At 41.0% G+C, this 24,940-nt stretch overlaps 1 protein-coding gene across 3 annotated transcripts in view; it reads right to left on the reverse strand.

Annotated features, from left to right (window-relative positions):
• Window positions 1-7,167: 7,167 nt before the first annotated feature.
• The window catches only part of SAMSN1 (SAM domain, SH3 domain and nuclear localization signals 1), a 104,430-nt gene continuing 86,657 nt past the window's right edge, over window positions 7,168-24,940 (reverse strand). For all 3 annotated transcript variants that reach the window (XM_056858319.1, XM_056858318.1, XM_056858320.1), the window contains 4 exons: window positions 24,023-24,174; window positions 21,059-21,265; window positions 16,714-16,864; window positions 7,168-7,456 (listed from right to left, as the gene is read on the reverse strand). In XM_056858319.1, the coding sequence (XP_056714297.1) occupies window positions 7,257-7,456; window positions 16,714-16,864; window positions 21,059-21,265; window positions 24,023-24,174 (710 nt within the window). In that variant the 3' untranslated portion in view covers window positions 7,168-7,256. The remainder of the gene's footprint in view (window positions 7,457-16,713; window positions 16,865-21,058; window positions 21,266-24,022; window positions 24,175-24,940) is intronic.

The following is a 24,940-nucleotide window of genomic DNA, read 5'->3' on the forward strand; positions in this document are numbered from 1 at the left end:
CCTCTGCCGCTCATGTGGAGGAGTGAGGGATCAAACCCTGTTCTCCAGATTAAACTCCACCGCTCCAAACCACCGCTCTTAACCACTAAGGAGACCTTATGTCTGATTTGGGGTATAAAGAAATTCAATCAGTATCTGTATGGGGAAAAAATTCACTCTCAACACTGACCACCAGCCTCTAGTGTCTGTCCTGAATCCATGAAGGGTAACTTCCTTAACAGCAGCAGCTTGAATGCAACGATGGGCTCTCTTTTTAGCAGGCTGCATTTATGATATCAAACACAACAGAATACTGGCATAGGCAAAGGCAGATGGCCTGTCCTGTTTACCGGTAGCATCTGAAGAGCAGCCTGAGAGAGAGATGGAATCTGTTCATTTTGTCAACCTGTTCTAGCTTGAATGTGCCCCAACTAGTTTTGTATTCTACGTTTGTTACTGAATAGAATATGCTTCCTCGCGACCCAGCTTTGTGTGTCTTACTGAGCGAAATACATGATTAAAAGCAAATACCTTGCACACACCCCCTCTGTTATTGTTTCTACCTCTTCCAAAAAAAAAGAAGGCGGTGGCGTGGATTTTGACCAAACAAATGGCTGAGCACAGGGCTAAATACCCTGACCCTAGACACTTAACCTGATACCAGCCATCTGATACCATCTTGATGCAAATTAAAATCCTTGGAGAGGTCAGGGAGAGGAATCACCCCCACCTTACCTCAGGTGTTGAAGCAACTGCAGGTAGTCTTTAATGGTGCAATCGTAAACAGAGTTATGCTGTTCTAATTCCCTTGAAGACTCAGAGTCAGTGGGTTATAGCCAATGACCCGTGAACAGCATATGTTCGCAGAATAAATTTCTTCCCCTTCCTGCATCCATCCAAAAGTTGCTTTTGAGGGCTGAGGACATTCTGAACTAGAATATCACGTGGAGTTCAATAAGGGACTTCCTGAACTCTTCCACAAATACAAGTGTTTGCACAAGAGTAAGGGAGTTTTTGGTTTACTTCTTCTGGCTGAAGACTATTCAGTATTATTTCTATTCTTGAAGGTCCCCTAACCCTCAGGACACCTTTTTTTTGGGGGGGTGGGTGGGAGGTTGCACAGGGCTGCAGGAAGAAGGGGGGGGAAGAGAGAATTCTGTGAACAGGTTTGGTTCATAGGTCATTGGATCCAGAACCAACAATGTAGACTTTACGTTTACAAAATAACAGTTGTTCAGGGAACTTGCTATATCCATGGTGTATGTATTGTGTACATTACAATGTATACAACAGTCTGTTCCAGTTCCACCCTCTCTGATATTTGTGTGAGTTGGTTTAGTCTCTTGGAGTGGAGGCCCTTCTGGGTTTTGTTTGTATGTTAGAATTGTAGCTTTCATGATCTCTCTTGTCCTGAATCCAGTTGCTCACATCCCTGTATCTTCTTGCTAATAAATGGAAGTTGTTTTGAACAGACACATCTCTGCAGTGTGACCCTAAGAGTGAGAACCTGAGTACCCTATTCTTGATTTGCAAACAAAAGGAAACATCAAAATATCCAAACTCCACATTTGAACCTCATACTTTCCTAGGAAGCAATGCAAAATTTTACTGGGCTATTTAAATCTTCAATGTGATTTGGAAAAAGTGATGCATACATTAAAATCTAATTTGTTTGCTGACAGATCAGTAATTTTTTTTAAAAAAAATATTGAATTAGAAAACAGTGTCACCAACTTCTATTACAAGGATACGCCAACACTAACAGTCTTATCAGGTTTTGTTTGTTTGTTTTAAAAGATGACCTGTAGACACAGATTGATATGAAATCTTGTCTTGACTGTTGTGATATGACAGAAACAACCAAGGCTAATTTTGCTTTCTAGTGGCTTTTGGTTTTTTCTTGTTTAGACCTCAATAGGTTGAACACGGGGTATGGATAACTGTATTCTGGTTATATGCCAGACTTTTTATTCCAAGACTGGCAATGTGCCAGGCTCTATGATAAAAGGCTTGGGTTGGCTTTAAAGTTTATAAAATGATTGTTTGAACTGACAGCAGCATTCATACTGTTCTGTTCTGGGTGATGGTTTTTGAACACTCCAGTAGAAGGATTGCAAGGAAGTTGCCACTGCTGCTGGGACTTAGGCTGTTATACAAAATATTGAAAAGGCCTAGAGAATATGGTTATTTGGTTCTTGAACACTTACTAAGCTGCCCTGTAATGAATCAGACCATTGGTCCATTGAGGTCAGTATTGTCTGCTTAGACTGGCAGCGGCTCTCCAGGGTCACAGGCAGTGGCGTTTCACATCCAGCGTGGTGTAGTCTTTCACAGCCAGCGTGGTATAGTGGTTAAGAGAAGTGGCTTGGAGCGGTGGAGTCTGATCTGGAGAACCGGGTTTGATTCCCCACTCCTCCACATAAGAGGCAGAGGCTAATCTGGTGAACTGGATTTGTTTCTCCACTCCTACACACGAAGCCAGCTGGGTGACCTTGGGCAAGTCATGCTCTCTCAGCCTCACCTACCTCACAGGATGTCTGTCGTGGGGAGGGGAAGGGAAGGTGATTGTAAGCCGGTTTGATTCTTCCTTCAGTGGTAGAGAAAGTCGGCATATAAAAACCACCTCTTCTTCTTCTTCTTCTTCTTCACCTACTGCCAGGTCCTTTAACTGGAGATGCTGGGGATTGAACCTGGGACCTTCAGCATGCCAAGCAAATGCTCTGTCTCTGAGCCGCAGCCCCTTCCCTGGGTAGAGCAACCACCAAACACTCCATACTTTCCTGCAGGAAAAGGATTAGGAGCTGCTGATCTAAGAAAGCAAAGATTCAGCTCAGAAGGTAGTGATGACACAGCATGGGAACCGAATGCTCTTTCCAGGCACTTGCCCTTATTGGGGGAGAGCTTTTTTCCCAACCCCAAGCCAATACTCCTGACTCCAACCAATTGCCTTCGCTTCAATTATTTCTAAACCACCGACGGACCTTTTCGATTAGTGCTGCTTGCATAATTCTACACAAGGGCTTCCAGAGCTGCCCATCACATGGCAAACATTCTTCCCGATTAAGCAGAGGAAGAAAACACTTGATTGACTTTTGCCATAAATGCTGACATTCCCAGGCCAAAGATAAAACCTGTTTATGATCCAGGCTATCTTTAGCAAGGGATTTCAACTTCAAGAAAGGGGGTGGCAGCACAGCCTTAGATTAATGTACGTGTCTCCATTCTTTTAATAGACCCCTGTTTTTCTGATGTGTACATTAGGTGCTGAATAATAAAAAAAACCTTCATATAAAAGTACACCCAGGAGGGGCCAGTCGTTTGTTTTATTTCTCTTAAAATTATTTCCTTTTTCCAAAATTGTCTACAATCCAAAAATATGGAGCATTTTGAAGGAACTGGGCATATTTTGCCTTTGTTTGTGTACCAAAGAGCAGAGAATGAAATGATGGGTCCTCAGCTGGGTTTATTTTAGTACAAGCACGTTAACTGGAATTGAGGTTAATTGACCTTTATATAATGGATACACAGGACAGTACTTACGCTCTGCACACAGAGAGCAAGTTTATTTGAAAAGCAAATTGCATTAATTGACATTCATTGTGCAACTTTCAGTTGTTTATTGCAAGCAGCTCATGTGAATAGTTTGTTGATGGTATAGATAGGACAAACATTTGTTTCTGATAAATAGGATTTTCAGTTGAGTAGCTTTTAATTAGATGAATATTACCTGAGCTCTCATATGAAATTATAAGGCACGGTACGGTATGGAGGTAATACTAGCTAGAAATTTATATCCCTGGATCGTAACTCTTGCACTGTAACCCTTTCTGTTTCAGACCAGTATTGTGCAACCTCTCTGACATTTCCACAACAATAAAAACTTCTCTCACGAAAATGGTTGTAATGCTTTGGATGTTTTGTCTGTTTACCCAGGACGGTCTCTGTTTGCAGAGGGCTTCTATAGCATTTATTCAGCATGGTATAGTAGAGTGTCAGAGTAGGATCAGGAAGACTTAGGTTAAACCTTGTTGGATGACCTTGGGCCAGTTACTCTGTCTCTCCTTCAGCCTAACCTACCTTACAGCACCCTTTAGAACTGCCAGCACTTAATGGATATGGGCAAGTTCATTGGTGGAACCGAGGCATCTGTAGATAGGGTTGCCAACCTCCAGGGAATCTAACTAAGAACACCCTGTGCTGAATAAGGAAATAACAGGAGAACAACCAGCAAAAAGCTCAAAATCAAATGACTATTTGAACAACAAATCTAAACGACAGTCTTATGTATCTATCCACCAAAAACACCAAGTGTAACAATTGCAAGCACGAAATACAAAGTGAGTATACAATATGACACAAATAAACATGAAAAAGGTACAAGGATATATACAATATGAAACAAACAGGACTTTATTTTTGGACTTCTAGTTGCCTGTTTGTTTCATATTGTATATATCCTTGTACCTTTTTCATGTTTATTTGTGTTATATTGTATACTCACTTTGTATTTCGTGCTTGCAATTGTAACACTTGGTGTTTTTTGTGGATAGATACATAAGACTGTCGTTTAGATTTGTAGTTCAAATAGTCATTTGATTTTGAGCTTTTTGCTGGTTGTTCTCCTGTCGTAACCTCCAGGTGGTAGCTGGAGCTCTTCCGCTATCTGATCTTGCTACTGAGATTTGTCGTGATCTCTCGACACTTGCATCGTTATGCCCAGCAACGGTGATTTGCTGGTCGGATCTCCTGGAAAGGAGGTGCTGGAGAGGTGCCCACAATGTGCTCAGGGTAGATGTGACTAGGAGGAAAGTCACCAACGCTGTTGGGAGGGAAGTGATCAGACTAGGCGGAGTGATCATACGACAATGGGACATTTCTTTCCGCATAGCATCACTTTATCGCCGGGATGGCGTGCACCTCACCAGCTGGGGCATGGACCTATGGCTGCACAATGTTCGGGGAGGCTTAAGGAATTGGCTTCAGCTGTGAAGTGTGGCGGAAGCTGCAAGGGTCCGAGAGTTGAGTTCAGGTCCGAGAGTTGAGTTCGGTTTCCCTGCGGCTGCAGGGGCCTGTGAGTGAATCGGCCTCCTTGCAGCTTATTGCGGTTTAGCATGTGGATGTGTCATTTGGGGGGGGGGAAGCTCCATAGGAATTGGTCGCTTCCCTGGTTTTGGGAACCCTATCCCAAGGGTTTTGGGAGAGGCTTCTGGGACATGCCCTGGCGGCAGGGCAGGTGTCCGCCTCTTCCCAAGTGGTGGGGGATAACACCCAGTGGTGTTCGTCCTGGTGTCATCCTGGTACTGCCATCCCAGTTGCCCACAGCGGGAGTCCTGTGGGCAGTGGTTACTTCATGGCCGTGGTGGACACGGCCTGGGCGCTTGACACATCTCGCATGCTGCGCCACGAGGGTCGCAGCTGTTTGCCAATTCCAAGCTGTGGCCAATTTATTCCAAAATCAATCTAATTCCTACAATTAAATGTTTATAATGTTGTTGTTTAATAAAGTTGTGTGTTAATAAAATGTTAACTTTTAAAAAATGTTTGAACTTATTGAATAGCGGCGTTCCTTTTAATTAACCCTGGGTCAGCAATGTATATATCCTTGTACCTTTTTCATGTTTATTTGTGTTATATTGTATACTCACTTTGTATTTCGTGCTTGCAATTGTAACACTTGGTGTTTTTTGTGGATAGATACATAAGACTGTCGTTTAGATTTGTAGTTCAAATAGTCATTTGATTTTGAGCTTTTTGCTGGTTGTTCTCCTGTCGTAACCTCCAGGTGGTAGCTGGAGCTCTTCCGCTATCTGATCTCCAGGCGATACAAATCCGTTCTTCTGGAGAAAATAACCGCTTTGGCAATTGGGCTCTAGGGCATTGAAGTCCCTCCCCTCTCCAAACCCGCCCTTCTCAGACGACACCCCCAAAATCTCCAGGTATTTCCCAAACTGGAGCTGGCAACCCTATCTGTAGAACTGAGGCAGAATGAGTTCTGGAATTTGGGAAGGTGGAATGGACTTGCAACAGGCTTCCAGCTGAAAACTCTGTATCTGCTGAACCAGATCTTTCCAAAGGAAAATATATTAATTTGTATGTACAATTCTTTATTTTGTGAATAGTGTATACTGTGATTTGCTCAGTTTTTTTTGCAGCTGACAACAGACCAAGGCTGTTAATGATAGGACTTTTTGGAAGTAATTAATTAATAGGGTCATCATAAGTCAGAAGTGACTTGACGGCACTTAACACACACGCACAATAGTAGATAATATAATACACAAAATATACGCTGAATATGTTCAGAATGAGACACAGCCTTGGAAATAAAAATATTTGAAATTAAATGAATTCAAGTCATATTGGTTTATTTTCAAGGGGAACATTTTAGGAAGATTTAAAAAAACTTTGTAAAACTACAAGCAAATGAAACTCAGTGAAGGATGGACAATATGCTATGCCAATTTTAAAGGATTAGTCACTGATTGCTAATAAATAGATATTTTTATTGTCTATTTATATACTAACCACATTAAAGAAGAGTTTTGCCAAAGCAAATTCTGAAAAAAGAAAACCCCTTAATTCTAGTAATTGTATTTTCATAATCTTTACAAAGAGAATAATAGGAACAAGGAAACCCATTTTTTAAAAAGAAGCAAGTGCATAAAGTATTCAGAATACACTTTCCAATTATAAACATCATAACTGTTATGTATATAAATATTACTTTATGACATGATAAATTAGCTTAAAGTGATTACTGAATTTAACTTTGTATTATATTCAATAAAATTAAGCCTAAAGGTTTCTTATTCAGAATTCAGATATTTGGCTGGCTGCATTTTAATTTCAACAGCATTTTGGTGAAAACATAGGTTAAGAAGGACAATATAATTTCTTTGCCTTGTAAAATTACAATTATTTACACTATTTACAATATTTAGAAATGTTTTTGGAAATGAACAGTCTTAGAAATACAGAGCATTACCTAACTATTCTCATACGATAGAAAAGGAATTCGCTGTACAAATTATATATAAAAATGCAATTACTGGGTCTTTAGCAAAATTACAAAAGAAAGCAGAGGTTTGTTCAAGAGACACATATTTTCTTGTGGAAAATATTGTTAGATGAAAATCCAATAGCATAGTGCATCCCAAAATTGACTGAATAATGGACATTACTTTCCATTATTTCATTTCATGCTAACTGGTAAGTTCAGGGTGTTTTCTGAATCTGCAAACTCAATGTGAATAATTCTGCAAGAAATGTGAACCCATTTAGTTTGACTCGGTGATGGTGATTGCATGCACCAGGGCAGAGAGGTTCTCAGTATCTGGGTCATCTTTGCTGTTATCTGAATTTTCTGATGAAGTGTAACAACCAGAGTCTCTTGGACAGTCACTTAACTGTGACTTGTTAAAGCCAAGGTCAGGGCTTAAGGTCTGTGGTACTTGCTCAGAGTCTTGGTCTTGTTCATCTGCAAAAATGAAACAATATATTATATCCAAAAGTCCTTTATGTCAATGATGGGTACACGGCTACATAAACCATGGTACTTTGCAGTCATCATTTCCATTTGTGCCCATTTTCGCAATAAACAGAGACACCAGGCAGCAAACTACTAATTGCCTTTTAAGGTTGCCAGCCTCCCAGAATTAAAACTGGTTTCCAAACTACAGAGATCGCTTCCCCTGGAGAAAAAGGCTGCTTTGAAGAGTGTGGCATTCTACCATAATGAGGTCCATTCCTTCCCTGCCTTCCCAGGCCCTACCCCCAAATCTCCAGGTATTTCCCCACCCGGAGTTGGCATCCTTACATTTGATACTCCAATTCAGCAGGAGGAAACTTGCATGGAAATTAATGTTGCCTATATTTCCCAAACTCAAGAAACCTGAGCCATAGCTTTGTGTACAGGGCCACAGCCAGAGTGGGGTTACTACAATGCTATAGAGGCCACCCACCAAAGTAGCCATTTTCTTTAGGGAGATCAGTCTGGAGATCAGTTGTATCATCACCATCAAGTCTTTACTGCATTAGCAAAAAAAGCCATAGCCACAATACAGAATAACGTGGAAATTCCACCAAAATAAAATTTAAAAATAGTAAAATAATTTAAAGAATTAAACATTTTCCAGAGAGTATTAAAATACAAATACAAATTCAGTTGTAATACAGGTCTTGTTTGTGGCAGTGAAAATCTGGAACTTCCCTCCCAGGGAAATTCATCTGTTTCCTATCATTGGTCTTTTATGAGTGGGAGTTTTACCTGGGGTTCGGTTTTTGTGTTGCAAATCCCAAAAAATTGCTATGCACCAGGAAAGTCACCAAGCTCAAATGCAGAAGTGTCTGAGTCCCCGCCTCTTGAAAACACTGCTTTGTAATTGGTTGTAGTGCCTACTGTGAGGAAAACGTCCAGTTCCCCTCTCCCCTGGCGGAAACCCAAGTGCTGTTTTAAAAACCATTTAACAACCCGAGCTCTTTAAAAGGAATTGGGTGGGGTGGGTAAAAACCCAAGCGTCATTTCAAAACCCTTTCTTATGTGAGACAAACCAGGTGGGTGTCAAAAATCAGGAAGCATTTGTGTCCCTGCCCCTTGAAATGCTGCTTTGTAATTGGCTGTAGTGCTTACTGTGAGAAAAATGTCACCTCCCCCAGCTCCTCTGGCCAGCACTTTGCCTTATGCATGTAGATGAGGGCGATTTCACCCGGGCTGATCTCAGGGGAGATCAAAGAATCGGAACTTAATAGGAATGGGAAGACCCAGAATTTGTGAGGGCTGGCCGCGAGGTCATCTCTAATGGACAGAAAACTCATGCATAACTCCAAGGAACAACCGGGTCAGTCCAGGGATGAACGTGAGTGAAAGTACCCATGCATAAAGGACCGTTGTCTTCCACCAGCAGATGAACACTCTTGTTTCATATGGTATAACTCCAGTAGACTTCTATTGGCTCTCTTCCCTGTTTATGTTGTGTTTGTATTAGGGTTGCTAGGACCCCCTTGGCCATTGGCAGAGGAGGGGGGGATCTTACCGGGATTAAAATGAGGTCTAGCCTTGATGGCGTCACTTCCGGAAGTGACATCATCATGTTGATAACAATGAGGGAGATGTTCTGGTATTTGGTATCTGCCTTCACCCTCCCACTTCAGCCCACTGATCTTCACAGTATGAGGCTCCTGAAATATAGGGGATAGGGGACCCTGAAGTGAAATGAAAGGAGTCTGTAAGATGGAGGAAATGTTTCTTCCCCTTCCATTAGCAGGAAATTTAGTCTCGATCAAGCCTCATAGTTGGATTAGAGACAGCTTTCTCCTACCTTTCTCACTGTAAAATTATTGTTCTGAAGAATAGAGTTGCTGACTTGCAAGAGGCAGCTGATTATGCTGAAGTGTTGCCATCCTGGGAGGTTGTGCCCTATTGGTTTATCAAGCCAATGTGGGAACTCTAATGCCCAGTTATAAGATTTGCAGCCGCAAGACAGCAACTCATAGGATCTGGCCCTCAGACAATATGCTCAAATGTCAGCAGCAACCCTAATGCTCAAATGTCAGCAGCAACTGCTTTGCTTTGTGCCTGGAGTGGAGACCAGCTCAAGCGGGGGGGAGGAGGGAGAGGATGACACAGACACACTATGCTGGGGAGAATCAGGCCACAACATCATTGATTACAGGTTCCTCAGGTCTTGGCGCAGCACAGGCTGTGGACAATGGGTTCTGTTGGCCTCTCCAACTGCTTTTAGCACATTCCCTAACCTGCCTGCTAGGGTAACCGAGGGAAGAGAGCTGGTATTAGGACTGGAAGTGGCGGAACCTGCTGTTCCTACTAATCACCATCCTTCTGGGAGTGTGTTCAATATGTCAGCCCCTAGGTTGGCTGCCCCCCTCAGAGCCCACTCCGCACTGTGTTCCCCAACCAATAACTAAATGCCAGCAGCTAGTTGTGATAGTTACACTCTTTATAACAGTACAATCAAGCACACACAGTATATATGCACTCTTCTATGGAAAACTCCAGGGCCTATAAGCCAATCAGAGCCCTTGGTAAAAAAATTTCCCTGTCCCTGTTAACCAGCAACCCTCTGCAGACATAGCAAAGGATGGGTAGCCACACATAAATAAACTCTAAAACCATGGGGTGGGGTGGAGGTCTTTGCTGGGATAGAGGTCCTGAATGCCCACCACACCTTCAGCCCATTTCTTTTCAACCTGGGCCATGGACCACTGGGCTGTGGCTCAGTGGTAGAGCATCTGCTTGGTATGATTCAGTATAAGGCAGCTTCATGTGTTCAACACAGAACACTGACCATTTAGGGGAGGGGCTATGGCTCACTTGTAGAGCATCCGCTTGGCATGCAGAAAGTCCCAGGTTCAATCCCCAGCATTTCTAGTTAAAGGGACTAGACGAGTAGGTGATGTGAAAGACCTTTGCCTAAGGCCCTGGAGAGCTGCTGCAGGTCTGAGTAGACAATTCTGACTTTGATGGACCAAGGGCCTGATTCAGTATAAGGCAGCTTCATGTGTGTTCATGACCAGAAAGAATCTTGCAGCCCTTTGGTCCACCAATCCTCCATGCCTTCCCAGTGATCGGCTGGCTTCTGGAGACGAGGACTGCAAGAAGCTGCTTCAGAGCTACTGGACTGATACCCACTGCTGGGCCCAACTGCCCCAAGTCATTTTTGCCCCCCCTTCCCCGCCCTGGCACAAATGATGCTCCATCTTAAGTCTAAGAGCTAGACTTCCAGAATTACTGGGCATGTTTTAGAATTGTAGAGTATTGGTGAAAAGTATAAAGCACAGAGAGATGGTAAAGGCCACTATTAAATGTTGCAGATTCAGCAGAACATGGTATCTTATCAACTACTAGAAGTCATGTAATTTTCCTAAAGCATAGCAGTTTCATACAAGATAAATGGCTTTCAGTCAGAGTTGTCTGAGATAGGGTTAGCAGAGCTATGATATGCATCATTTTGACATGTATATTCTGATACTACTTTAGTCTCTAGGATTAGGCTATGGAAACTGAAGAAATATACTTCTGATGAATACACTTTGACAAGAGCTATGTTATAAATATTAATTATCTGCATTTTTGCCCTTGTTTTGCCCTTGGATCTTTTTTTTTTTTTTGGCAAAGTTACAGGTGTGCAGCTCACTATATTAGATGTGAGAATACGACTCCTTTCAAAAAGAAATATGCAGTTCCAAAGTATCTGATTCTGAATATTTGTTATAAATACTTGCTTAACCTTTATGACTTCAAGGGAACTCTGCAGATACACAACACTAGCAGATCAGGTCCATTTATAGACAAGCAGCACTTTTGTCCTAAAGCATAGTAATTTCATGAAATATAATAATCATATGGCCCTGATCTGGCAACCCAAGCAAGGGAATTTCAAGGCAAGTGAGAAGCAGTGATGGTTTACCATTGCCTTTTCCTCTGCAGAGTGTTCCTTGGAGGTCTCCCTTCCAAGTACTGACCCTGCTTAGCTTCTGAGATCTGACGAGAGATTGGGCTATACCATGCCGCTTTCCCTTTGAAGAATTTATAGCAAAAAACAAACACACACACACCAGAATGCCCACCAGAAGAATGGACTGAATCATTCAGTCAACCCAATCAGAGGAATTAGATCTACATAAGTTCCATTGAAATCAGTAGAATACGTTTGTTGTGAGTGGCTTACATTTCATTTCATTTCTTTCAGTGGGACTTAAGGATGACTAACTTTGTCTACATCAAAGCTTCTTAAGCTGTGGGTTGTGACCCCATATGGGGTCGCGTAGCTGAATTCAGGGGTCGCTAAAAAATTGGCGACAATAAAGGAAAAATTATATGTATACCCAAGAATTGTTTTAAAATAAACTTCTTTATGATTTATTATCAGTAAATGTTTGATTTGTATACCTATTTTATAAACCTGTATACCCGGGGCCGCATAAAAATTTCTTGGGTGAGAAGGGGTTGCAAGTGGAAAACGTTTAAGAAGCCCTGGTTTAGATCAGTTAGAGTTGAGTCCAGTAGCACTTCAGGAACCAACAAGATTTTCAGATTATAAGCTTTTGAGAATCAAAGCTCCCTTCGTCAGACACAAATAGGAATGGTGATCTGAGTCTTTATATCTGAGTCAGAAGGTGAAAAGGGTGTTGTAGAAAATGTGTGTAAAGGAAGCAAAGGTGCAATGCATATTGTAATCAGCTTAAATGGAAAGCCTTTCCCTAGGATGAAGAACAGGCTTGAGAGGGCTGTCTTGGAGGCAGGACATGATTTGTCTCTGCATTGAGCAAATGTGAAATAAATCCCTATTGAAACAAGCAGCTGGGAGAAGCACCTCCTAGTTTTCATACTTTCGTACTTTATCTGTAACACACTGGTACATAAAGAATGCGATTGGATTTAATATGGCTGTCTATAAGAACAACACCAATCAGACAGTTAACAATATAAAGATGGAAGTTTTGCTTGCAGGGTAAGTAAGACTGGTCTTTCTTGAGGTCGGTAAAAGTAAACTTTGAAGTTATTGCCTGAAAGACTCAATGTGATAAAGGCTTCCTTCAAACTGGTGGACATTGAGAACTTGCATTTCAGCTTTGCTCCATTTGTGAATTGAGCCAGTACAAGGTTCTATAGAAGAGCTACAGTGCTGTAAATCTGATTTTACCAGAAGTAAACTCAAGCCTATTCACAGCCCCAAACAAACCATTTGAACTGATATGCTCAGTCTAAACAACCTGGGGAACGGCTGAGCTTGTATTTTGGGGATTTCATTGTAATTCCCATAGTCAGTAACAAGATTCTTTTGTACAATTGGGTAATTATGTTTCTCACTTCTAAGCACTACAGATAATCAATTTTAATCAGGAAATCGTTTATAGTAGACAGCGTCATGCCTACTTAAGAAAAAAATATTGACCTTGGAAAGTTGATTTCAGATTCAATATTTTGTTAGAACAATGCTGTCCAGCTTTTTCAACCCAATTTTCCACTTGGGCTGACAGAAACACAGTGGTTTAGCCAAGGTCATGCAGAATTACTCACTCTGCTAAGAGTTAACCCCAGGATCACGTTGGCTCCCATTCTTTCGTTATAATTACTTGACTGAATGACCTATTATATCCCATTACACACTTTTACAGATTTCCCCCTTATCTTTTACATTACTGATCAACATCAGGGAGAAAACATTGTTGTTCTGTAGCAAAGAGGAAGGATGAGTGTTGCCAATGAGACCTCATTTTACGTTTTTTCCTTATTCGCCTACTCCTTGTACACAATGTCTCCCAAGAAACTCCATTAATATTATGGGTGGTATCACTGAATGTATTGTGCCATACATATGTTTGACCCATATGCCATATCCTCTCTTCTAGCAGCACTTTACTGTGATAGGGACATTATCCTTAATTCAGATTAATGATCTGGTGCTAGGGAATATGGCCCATCTTGTGAAGGGCAGAAAAATCATTATGTTCTTAGGTGAGTGAAATTTAGAAATAAAAATCTAGTACTGGGAACAACCCCTTCAATGAAGAAAGTTGATTTGAACAAAATTGATTCTTTTGAGATGTGGTGTTGGAGGAGAGTTTTATGGATACCGTGGACTGCTAAAAAGACAAATAAGTGAGTTTGAGATCAAATCAAGCGTGAACTGTCCCTAGAAGCTACAATGACTAAACTGAGGCTGTCGTACTTTGGTCACATTATGGGAAGACAAAAGTCACTGGAAAAGACAATAATGGTAGGAAAAGTTGAAGGCAGCAGGAAAAGAGGAAGACCCAAGAAGAGATGGATTGAGACTATAAAGGAAGTCACAGCCCTCAATTTACAAGACCTAAGCAAGGCTGTTAACGCTGGGACATTTTGAAGGATATTAATTCATAGGGTCGCCATAGGTTGGAAGCAACTTGATGACAGTTAACATATATAACATACACACTGGGAACAAGAAGAGTGCACTCGCCAACTTAGTGCTCTTGGAGAACTACACTACAGTAATATCCCCATTAAACCAATGACATGATAGTATTCATAAGTTCCATATCTAGTCCTGGTCTTGGGACATATGAGAAATGCAAATAGTTCCTTACCATTCAGTTGGCCAGACAGTATTCTGCAGACAGATACTGAGGGAACAATGTATTGTAAAGTTGTGTTTGAGTGCTTTCCTAAATAGCTTTTCTGGCTTTTCCTCATGTGATTATTTAGGATTCCTGCTTTTATAGACTACATCATTTTCTCTTATGCAATAAAGCACTGAAACACATTAGCTTTGCAATCAAGTTGTGATAGGTGGAGTTGTTCTCTTCCCTCAGTCATTATTAATACTTAAAATAGGAGAAGCATGTAAGCCATAATATGTGGCTAGCTTCAAAAGTGCCTATTTTCTTACCAACATTTTAACTGGAATGTATATGTCCTAATAGGAGCCCCGTGGCGCAGAGTGGTAAGCTGCAGTACTGCAGTCAAAAGCTCTGCTCACGACCTGGTTTCGATCCCGACAGAAGTGGGTTTCAGGTAGCCGGCTCAAGGTTGACTCAGCCTTCCATCCTTCTGAGGTTGGTAAAACGAGTACCCGGCTTGCTAGGGGTAAAGGGAAGATGACTGGGGAAGGCACTGGCAAACCACCCCGTAAACAAAGTCTGCCTAGTAAACGTCAGGATGTGACGTCACTCCATGGATCAGGAATGACCCAGTGCTTGCCCAGGGGACCTTTACCTTTTATATGTCCTAATATTAGCTAACCAAAAGCAATTTCTGCTTAGTAATCATGGAGTAACAGCTGGCCATCTATATTTTCCCTGTATGGCCAACTAAACAATTGTTTGTGATTAGTAGAGTAGCAATGGCCTACATAAATTCTGCAGTGTTTTAGGAAGCAGTCAAAATTGTAGTGTCTGAGAGTGCCTAGTCTAGAAGCTCTACAAGGCAAAAGCAAATATTGCCCAATAATTGCATTCATGGACTTCCTTTCTTACTATATGGGGGGTGATATGGATAAAGAAGATTGTTTATCTGCTTGTTCCATAAGCTGTTCCTGAATGTCAACACTTCCCTGAAGGCATCTGCTGAACATGTCACCAGGTGCAATCTAATTCAGTTACAAAATAATGAGAGATTAGCCATCGATGACCATCACAGGTAGAGTACACTCAATGTCTTCATACTGTTATTTTGCTATTCTTAAAGGAACTACTGATGCCCCTGAGGCCCTTACCCTCCACCCCATTTTTGTCATGGCTTGTTCCCTAGAATTGATAGAAGGAGCCTGAATTAAACTGGTATCAAAAGGCTGTGAGTCTCACCAAGAAAGGATTGCAGGGCAGCTCCTCTGTCAATCATGCAAATAACCACCCTAAGAGGGATTCAGTTGAGGGCCATTTCCCCCATGGACCTTGGAGCATAGTTAAATTGTGGAACTCCCTGCCCCAGGATGTGGTTTTGGCTGCCAACCTGGAAGGCTTTAAGAGGGGAGTGGACATGTTCATGGAAGAGAGGGCTATTCATGGCTTCTAGTAAAAATGGATACTAGTCGTCATGCATATCTATTCTCTCCAGGATCAAAGGAGCATGCCTACTATATGCTTTGGAACAGAGGCAGGATAATGCAGCTGCAGTTGTCTTGCTTGTGGGCTTCCTAGAGGCACCCGGTTGGCCACTGTGTGAACAGACTGTTGGATTTGATGGACCTTGGTCTGATCCAGCAAGGCCTTTCTTATGTGCCTCTTCCCCAATAATTTGATCCTAACTAACAGCCCAGATCTCCAAAACAATAAGCAACAGGCTGATTCCATTTCTTCCATATCTCAATGACCAGACAGGAAGATTCCTGCACTTCTCCAATCATGACAAGTACCCAGCCATAGATACGTACCTATCTAACTTCCAAATCTCCTCAAGGGAACATTTGTGATACTCTCAAGGTACAAAGGACCACAATACAGACAAAAGATTTCTTTTCAGGCTGGCTCATCTTCAAAAATATTAAATTTTTATTACTCTCACATTCCAGTGTCAACACTCTTTCCCCTGCTCACTCTCTGCAAAAGGGTATAAAGAGTTATCCCTCAGCCCCAGTTTTTGCAGCTAGTTTGGAATGCATCCTATTACCCCAGCCTCTTGGTTGGCCTTTCACTTTTCGGCTTCAAGGACCTGTCTCTGTGTTTCTTTCACCCGCCTGGTCAGTTCCACCCCTGACTCTGCTTTGTCACTACTGAGGACAACCCCCTCTTCTCTCCAGGAACATGCTCTTATGTCTTGTTTCCCCCCATTTAGTTTTACTCCCAAAGTAGGTAGGCAGTTTTTCTAGGGAAAGGTTTTGTGTTGTATCTTTCACTGTGCATTTTTCTTTCTGTAATTCCCATTTTACTCTGCAAATTGCTTAACTTAATTTGGCCTCTTTTCTGTTTAGTCAATAAAAAACATTTCTGCTTAAGAACCTTATTCTCCCTTGTTCTTTAAAGTGTTGGTCTGAATCTGGGCCTTGGTATACACAGGCTAGATCCCACGAATTGACGTACCCAAAGGGACACCTTTGCACATTTCAGGTCCTTCAAGTGCATGCTGCTTTGGATAACAAGCTGTTTTTTTACATTACTCATTGCTGAGGGCTAAATATATTGAAAGTCTTCTTCAGAGGCATACCTTCTGAAACCATGCCCATTGCTTCACTTTTAAAAATTTACAGTTATTAATTAAAATGGCAACACAATACCAAGGAAATACTTAGAACTCACTTTCATGGTCCTGTAGGCTTTCAATAGCAGACAGCAATCTCATTCTGTCTTCTGGTTTTTCAATATTAAGTTCAATCAAATGGCTCTCTTTTAGATCTTTTAAATCTTCCAGTTTCTCATAGCCATTTAGCAATAGAGTTGATATGTAGTCCTGCAACAATAATGCAAATTCCAATTTTTAAAATGACAGGCATTTTTACTCTTCCCCCACCCCATGACAGAACTTCTCTTGTTTTAACTTTTTAAAATTTATTTTGTTCTCAAACACACCAACCCTCACTATCTCTGTGGAGACATATAACTTGTTATGACACTGTCGCCACTAATTTTGATGGATCCCTTATTCTCTATAAAAGGTCAGAAATATATGGCACTCAAGAAGCTTTTTGAAGTACAACTTAAAATGGTTTTATTTGGGGGGATTTAAAAGTCAGGTTAGCAAAGCATCATAACAGGAATGTGGTTTGAAACAAAATAATAGAATTGAGGAACTAGAAATGGTTAGGTTCAAGTGACATATTGTAATTCAAAAAGTATCGAGGTGGTTCACATACAAGTGTTTAAACTTTTGTTTTCTACTGAAAGTGATTTATCTTGGCAGTTACTGGTTTGCTTCTTAAACTTGAGCTTTTTTGCACAGTTGTTCTTTAGTTGGAGGAATTAGGAACATTAACATACTTCTCCAGTTTCTCCTTTAAACTGGCCCGAGATCATTCCTTTCACCAGAGCTATTTCCCATCAAATCTTCGGAATCCCTCTATCCACCTTAGAGCTATGTCCCTAGACAACATGTTATGGATCCTTCCTGATCCAAAACCCAAATGTGTTCCTTTTCACTCCAGAGGAGTGAAATTAATTGTTGTAATTAATACATGCAAAACATATTTCATGATGGAGAAAAAATTAAACACATTATTTGTTCTCTTTTTGAAATAAACGTACCTGCCTAACTGCGGCAAGATTGTGCCTGTGTCTTTAAATTTCAGACATGCACCAAAACCTTTATTTTCCTTTAATTTTATGCATTAGAATTTCAGTATAACATAACAACATATATGCTGTTGCAACAACAAATTTCTATAAATCCCTTTCTCCTATATTTACAGTCCCATTTGATGTATTCTTCAGTCAAATTGTTGTCGTATCTTAGAAATATTTATATCTTGTTTGTAGAGAAAACAATATCAACGATATCTTATAAATAAGGCATTTCAAACAATATTATATTTTTTGCACACAACATAAAGCATATCCTTATTACCACAGAGACCTGACTTTGTTGTTTTTCATATATTTAAGCATCCATTTCTGAAGTCTGAGTATATGAGAGAATTTCATTTATGTATCTTGTGGTACAAGGTTAAAAGGAATAATTAACATGTGAAAATGGCATTGTAATTGTGAAATACTACATAAATACTGTTTATATTCACTGCTACAATGTTCTTACCCCATGGTTTAAAAGAGTAAAAGTTGAATGTCTCTCTCCCTCCCTCTTTCCCTCTCTGCCTCCCTCCCCCAGGCATTTAAATCAGCTACAAAGTGTTTTTAGTCATAAAGAAAATGGAGTGAACGATTTTATGAACCAAGCTTAACAATAAGTACACAACTGACAGGCTCATCAAATGCATTTGCTGCTTTTAAAAGTGCATTTTTAGCAGGATGGGAAAAGTTAGTAGGAGACTGCTTTCATGTCATAGAATCATAGTGTTGGAAGGAGCTATACAGGTCATCTAGTCCAACCCTCTACTCAATGCAGAATCAGCCTAAAGCATCCCTAAAGCGTTTGTCCAGCCACTGCTTGAAGACTATCAGTGAGGGGGAGCTTACCACCTTCCTAGGAAGCTGACTCCACTGCGGAACTACTCTAATTCCTAATATCCAGCCAGCACCTTTCCGCCCAAATTTATACCCATTATTGCGAGTTTTATCTTCTGCTGCCAACAGGATCTGCTCCCTGCCCTCCACTAAGTGACAGCCTTTCAAATATTTACAGAAAGCGACCATGTCCTCCCTCAATCTCCTCTTCTCCAGACTGAACATTCCCAGGTCCCTCAGCCTTTCCTTGTAGGGCTTGGTGTTTTGTTGTAGCAAGCCTTCCTAATCAGCCTCAGCTTACTCGAGTTTTGGTCTCTCTTATGGTTGACCAAAGTGCCTAGCAACCCTCAGATACTCTTCTTTAGAAGTATGTCCTCGCCTCCATGTCTTGAACATTTCCTTTTTTCTCCTTAGCTCATCATGGAGTTCTCTGTTCATCCACATTGACTTCTTGGATCCCTGACCATTTTTCCATCTTGTTGGAATAGTGATGGCTTGAGCTTGCAAAAGCTCTTGTTTTAGGAGAGCCCACCCTTCACTTGCTCCTTTCCCTTCCAGCATTCTTGCCCATGGAACGACTCTCATCATGCCTCTCAGTTCAGTAAAGGCTGCTCTACTAAAATCAAACATACACATCTGGCTATGAACTTCCTTGGTCCCCCACAGCGAAAGGAATTCTAGGAGGACATGGTCACTTCCCCCTAAGGTCTCCACCAGCTTCACCCCCCATCTACCAATTTTTGCCTGTTGGTTAATATTAAGTTGAGTATTGCTGAGCCCCTCATATCCTCTTCCACCATTTGAAAAAGGAAGTTGTCAGCCAGGCAGGTCAGAAAGTTCCATGACTTTCTGGACGATTAGCAGAGTTTGTCTCCCAGCACCCATCTAGGAAATTGAAGTCACTCATAACTACAGGGCAATAACTACAATGTCATTTCAAGGGAAGACCTTGCTGACTCACCATCGAGTAAAAAAGAAACCCAACAGTGCAGATGTGTTGCCCTGAATCCTAAACCTTGCTTCCATTTGCAGCACTTTTTGTCCATGGCCAAGGTGGTCTTCCACTCTTTCCTCTGGTACTTCTCAGCTCACTGAAAGACACTTGTATGAGTGGAAGCCCCCAACGATGGAGGAATGCATTCTGCATTCAAGGACCGCCTCTACAACAAAAAACGGTGCAGTGAAAAGCAAGGCTTAGAATCTAAGCCTGCGAGTTTATTTTCAAGTTGAAGTGATGAAAAATGGATTGGATCCTACTGATGTTCTACTGGAAATAGGTCTTTTCCCTCCTCTCTCTTCCTGCATAAGCCCCTTATTGACCCACCCAAAAGGCATTACTGAGGCTCAGAGGTTCCTTGCAGAGAGAAGCCATGCTGATTGCAGGCTGCAGTGAGGAGAGGAATTGGGTAAGATTACCCCCTTTCCAGCAGTGGAATATCCACAGGATGCAATCCATTGTGCTACTCCATCCTGTGTGTCTGATGGTAAGAGAACAGATCACAGAGACTGCTAATGCATTTGGAGCACCATGATTTGAAGCTTCAATGACTAATTTCTGCTAGTTAAATAAAATAAAAAAAACTATATAAGAAATGGTTTTTTCTTCTTCTCTGTATTCAGGTGAGGTTACCATTGAGACTGAGTTACCAACTGAAATTTAGAAAGAGTTAGTATTGAAAAAGGAAAAGAAATGGGAATTAGGAACATCTGAGATGTATACTGGAGACTGTTCCCAATTCTCCCTTCCTTGTGGGATACCCAAGCCCTGGAATAGGCACATGCTCAATACAGATCTTATTCAACTGGCTGAGATTTTCCCAGTTCCACTTCATACAACATTTTACTTATCACACAACAACATTACTTTAGGAAATACTTACCCAGATCCAGAAAGGCAAATATGTGCTTAAAAGCAGGATTCATCACACTTATTGCTTGCTGAAGACCTCTGAGCATAAACAGGTGCTGGGCATATGTTTCTTAGCTTGCTCAAGCATCATGTCAGTATTATTTAATGATCAGAGTGCTGGATTTAGGTCAATAAAGACCCAGGTTCAAATCCCTATTCAGCCATGATGCTCATTAGATGACCTCTTACTAGTCACTCTGTTTCAGCCTAAATTACCACGGGGAGTCGGTGCGAGATAAAATGAGGGGAGACCAATACATGCTGTTTTGATTTTTTGGAAGTACAAAAAAGGTTGATAACTAGATGGTATACCCTAGTGATTAATAACATCAAGGGGGAGGTTGAAACAGGTTTAGTCCTAAATATCTAACCAGCACATATCCAATAAATAGTCAATCGTTTGAGAGCATCTGTTCTATTTACTATGGAGTGATTTTATCTCAGAAGACAACAAACTGTCTCTAGTCAATTTCAGACAAGGACAATAAATGTATCCTGTGCCCCACAAATCAAGGCCTGATTTGAAACTGTAGGTGTTGTAGGCTTTAAAAGAAGAACATTTAATTAAGTATGTGCAAGAGAAATACAAAAAACTACAACTGTATTTACTTGACTGACCTGGAGATGGATTCGTTCCAAAAGTTCCTGAAGAGATTTCGGCTTGGCCCTTTTACTTCTCTTGTGTGGCTTTATCTTTCTGGATGCAGATTCTTCTTCTGCAATAAGATCCACATAAATGAATTTGAAGTTTCCCACCTTGTTATTCAGGAGCCCTGTCCACATGCCCATAGGAGTTTTGCAGATGATGTCAATAATGTCTCCTTTCTGAAAGAAGGAAAAACCATGAGAGATATCGGAAATCATACAGGTTAGAATCCCCAAGACTAAGTTACTCTAGTTGCTCAAAAAAGAGTCACTTCAAAACAAAGATCTGATTCCTCTCAAATATGTATGTGCATTTAGAAAATAAACAGAGCTCATATTACAGAAAACTAAAACTGACAAGAATGAACAAACATGACCCCATTCAAGTTTGCACAGTATCTGTTGCAGCACGGTTGCCTTCCATACCTTCCCAGTAAGAAGGAAAGACATACTTATGAGAGAAATAATATAATATGATATACAAAATATACCCTTCACTTTGGGTCTACACATTCCCAAGGAGTCAAGAAATAATAGGACTACCTCTTATGAGATGTCTTTTATACGTCCAAGGAGAATGATCATAATCACTGTTTTTAGGTACCCTAATCAAATTCAATTACTACAAAACACCTAAAAGTGATAGTTCACCACTTTTTCCAATCCCACATCCCCAATTGCCTGTCTGATGCTTCTACTTCGATATTTTATTGCCACCTGTCCAAGATGGAAATTCTCATCTTCCCACCTCCCCACATCCATTGATATCATCCTCCTCCTTGCAGAAAAGGAACAAAGCCATGGCTTTATTTTTGAACAATTGCTACCAATTTGCTTCACCATTTAGAGCATTACAAAAATGTAGCCATACCTCTCACCTTCCTTAGCAAAAACTCTGGAGCACACGTTTATCATCTCCTACCTTTGACTACTCTAACCTATCCCTATCTGGTTTCTGTTGTCACACCTCATTCCAATTACCCTCTGTCCAGAACGCTGCTGAAATTCACTTCTCTTGTCATTCTGACCATGCAACAGTCCTCCTTAAACTCCTACATTGGCTTCCTAATAGTTCCAGGTCCAGCCCAAATTCCTCATTTTTATGGTCAAACCCTCTATGGCAATACCCCCCTTTTACATGTCCTTTCTCATATCTGAATACACTCCTCCCTGTGATCTGGGCTCATGCACTCACATCACTCTTAACAAGAGACCTTGGGATGGCTACCTCAGTAGTATTTCTCATTTGCATACTTATGCATGGTACTTCCTTTCCTAACACCTGCATGACACAACTTCATGTACTTCCTTCAAAACCCATCTTTTCTATTAAGCCATTGGTACAACCCCCTTTGTAACAAAATGAACCTAAAAGGAAAGGGTATAATAGGGATGAACACATATTTTGTCCTATTGATCTCCACCCATCTCCCCTATCTTTCTCTGTGTTAAATATCCGACCATGAGTACCTAGGTGTAGGGACTTGTCTTCCTCTACTTTGTAAAATGTCATGTATGTTAATGGTGATACAAATATAAAGATCTAGATAGACAGATATTATAATATTACATTTCCTTAAACGAAGTACTAAAGCATCCAGATCAGCATTTTTGTTCAAAATCAAGATAAGTTGATCCAATAAACGTAGGCAAGTAGTGTATCTGGTTCCTGTGTCATTTGTGCTCGATTACTGAAGTTTTAGAGGAGTTACTGGTTTCTTCTTTAGATGTAAACCAAGAGCAAGCCATTGATAAGCTCCAGTAAAAACTGACAACTTAGGCGGATCCTCCATTCCCACGGGGCTCAAATTATTACTTCAGAGTTCTTAGTCAGCAATGAAGCAGCACTTAATCACACCTCACAATGCTTTAAAGATGGGCACTGGCCATCATCTTGTCTTTGCTAATATGGAAAAGTGAAACACCTCTCCCCGCACTACCCTTCCCAGCCATAATTCAAGGTCTTACAGCAGCAAAGTGTTTGGCAGTATTGCGCAAACTGGAAATCTCCAGACAATTATTAGTATGTATTTTTGGACAGACACCTTGTGAAGAAATCAAAAAACCCACGTATATATTTGTATACATATGATTGTAAACAGAATAGTATATGAATGAAAATTGGTCTTTATGTCTATTAGAAACCTGAACAATCATGCAAATGTGGGGTTTGGAAAGCTAACCAATTAGAGCAGATGGAGGGGAAATAGCACTAACTTACTGGTCCATTAGCTTGGTTAGAGAAGACCCAATCAGGCAGCAGGGAGAACACAGCAATCTTATTAGCCCCTTTAGCAACCTTTGATAGGAGCCAATCAAAAGTTAGGTGTTTCAATCCCTCTTCAACATATACGTAGAACTAGCTTAGTCATCCTAATGAAACCTGTACGGTCCCTACAGCTTTTAGACGTGTGCGCCATCATGTCAGGTTTTTAGAATTTTATTGATGGTTTTATTATGGATTTTACTGTATATTTATATTGTACATTGTTGTATTTTTTAAATGCTGTTATCCGCCCTGAGCCGGTTTGCTGGGGAGGGCGGGTTATAAGTCTAATAAATAAATAAAACAGAGGAAGAGCTCTGCAAGGACTTCAGAAAATAGGGACAGAGCTGAAATCCAGAGACTTGCAGCAGAGAATTCCCCCAGGAGGTGGAAGGGAGCCTGAGAGCTGAGGAAGCTGTAGACCAGGGGAAGGCTGGATAGCTGTGAAGAGAGTTAGGCCCCAGCAGCCTGACTACAGCCAGTCTCAAGGCAAAGTCCACAAAAGGAGCTGCTACAACTGAAGTGCAGGGAAGAGGAGATTCCCCTCCACATGAGAACACTGGTAGAAAAGGCCTCAGAAGATTGTAAGCTGGAATTCAGATAGAATAAGAACAAAGACAATTCTTATGTATCCAGTTCTGCCTTTTTCTATTGTTATCAAGTTGTCTCACCTTGATTTTGAGAGAGTCTGTGTCATAAGGACTTGGGGTGAAGTCTGTGTGCACTTTGGCTCTGCCGCAGAACGGTCCTGTGTAAGGGACTTCGTCATCAAGCCTCAGGCTGTCCCTGTTGCTGATCCCATCTGAGCAGCTTGTTACTCCACCTGAAAGTAATAAGGATGGTCACCCTTAGATGGCATCAGAGATGGATTGTGTATAATGCCAAAAGGCTATACGAGAAATGTTTTAAAAATTAAACAAAAAACGATCCCTACTGCAAACACAGAAAGATTGTCTGTGTGGTAGGGGGATGCACTTTATTGCAATTTCCAAATTCAAATCAGTGGGATTTAAAAGTGCTTCATTTGGGCTGGATCATGCCTCGCATAATTTATTAACAAATGTTGCAGGATAATCTTAATTGTGATGATGTTCTAACAGATGGGCATTGCAGTCCTCCAAGTCCTGAAACAGCACAATTGCCATTAAAATGATAAAGCCCACATCAGCAGAGAGCTGTGAAGACAGGAGCCTGGATTTTCCTTGGGGCTTGTTGAAATAAGGTTGAAACCCAACAACGTGTGCTTTTAATGCTCCAATTAAATTATCATCTGTTTAATGTTTCCTTTTTATTCAGGCAGCCAAGAACAAGAGTTTACTGTAAATGTCCTAAGCTATGCTAGGCAGGGAGCTTCCAAAGAATGAAGCATTGCAGAGGGGGAAAGCTTGAAGATCTCTAGACAGCATTTTGTTTGAGCCAAACAATCCTGCATCAGCACATTTGAGCAAGCTCTGCTACATTCCCTCTAAATATTTTTAAGATAACAGCATTGGTACCTTGAATTTCTCCCCAAAAAACAATTTAAAGGATCAAGTATTAGGAGATGTGGAAGACTTCTACCAGGAAACCTGGAGTGCCACGGCCAGTCA

The sequence above is a fragment of the Euleptes europaea genome, chromosome 12 (genome assembly GCF_029931775.1).
Source record: "Euleptes europaea isolate rEulEur1 chromosome 12, rEulEur1.hap1, whole genome shotgun sequence".
Taxonomy (NCBI): domain Eukaryota; kingdom Metazoa; phylum Chordata; class Lepidosauria; order Squamata; family Sphaerodactylidae; genus Euleptes; species Euleptes europaea.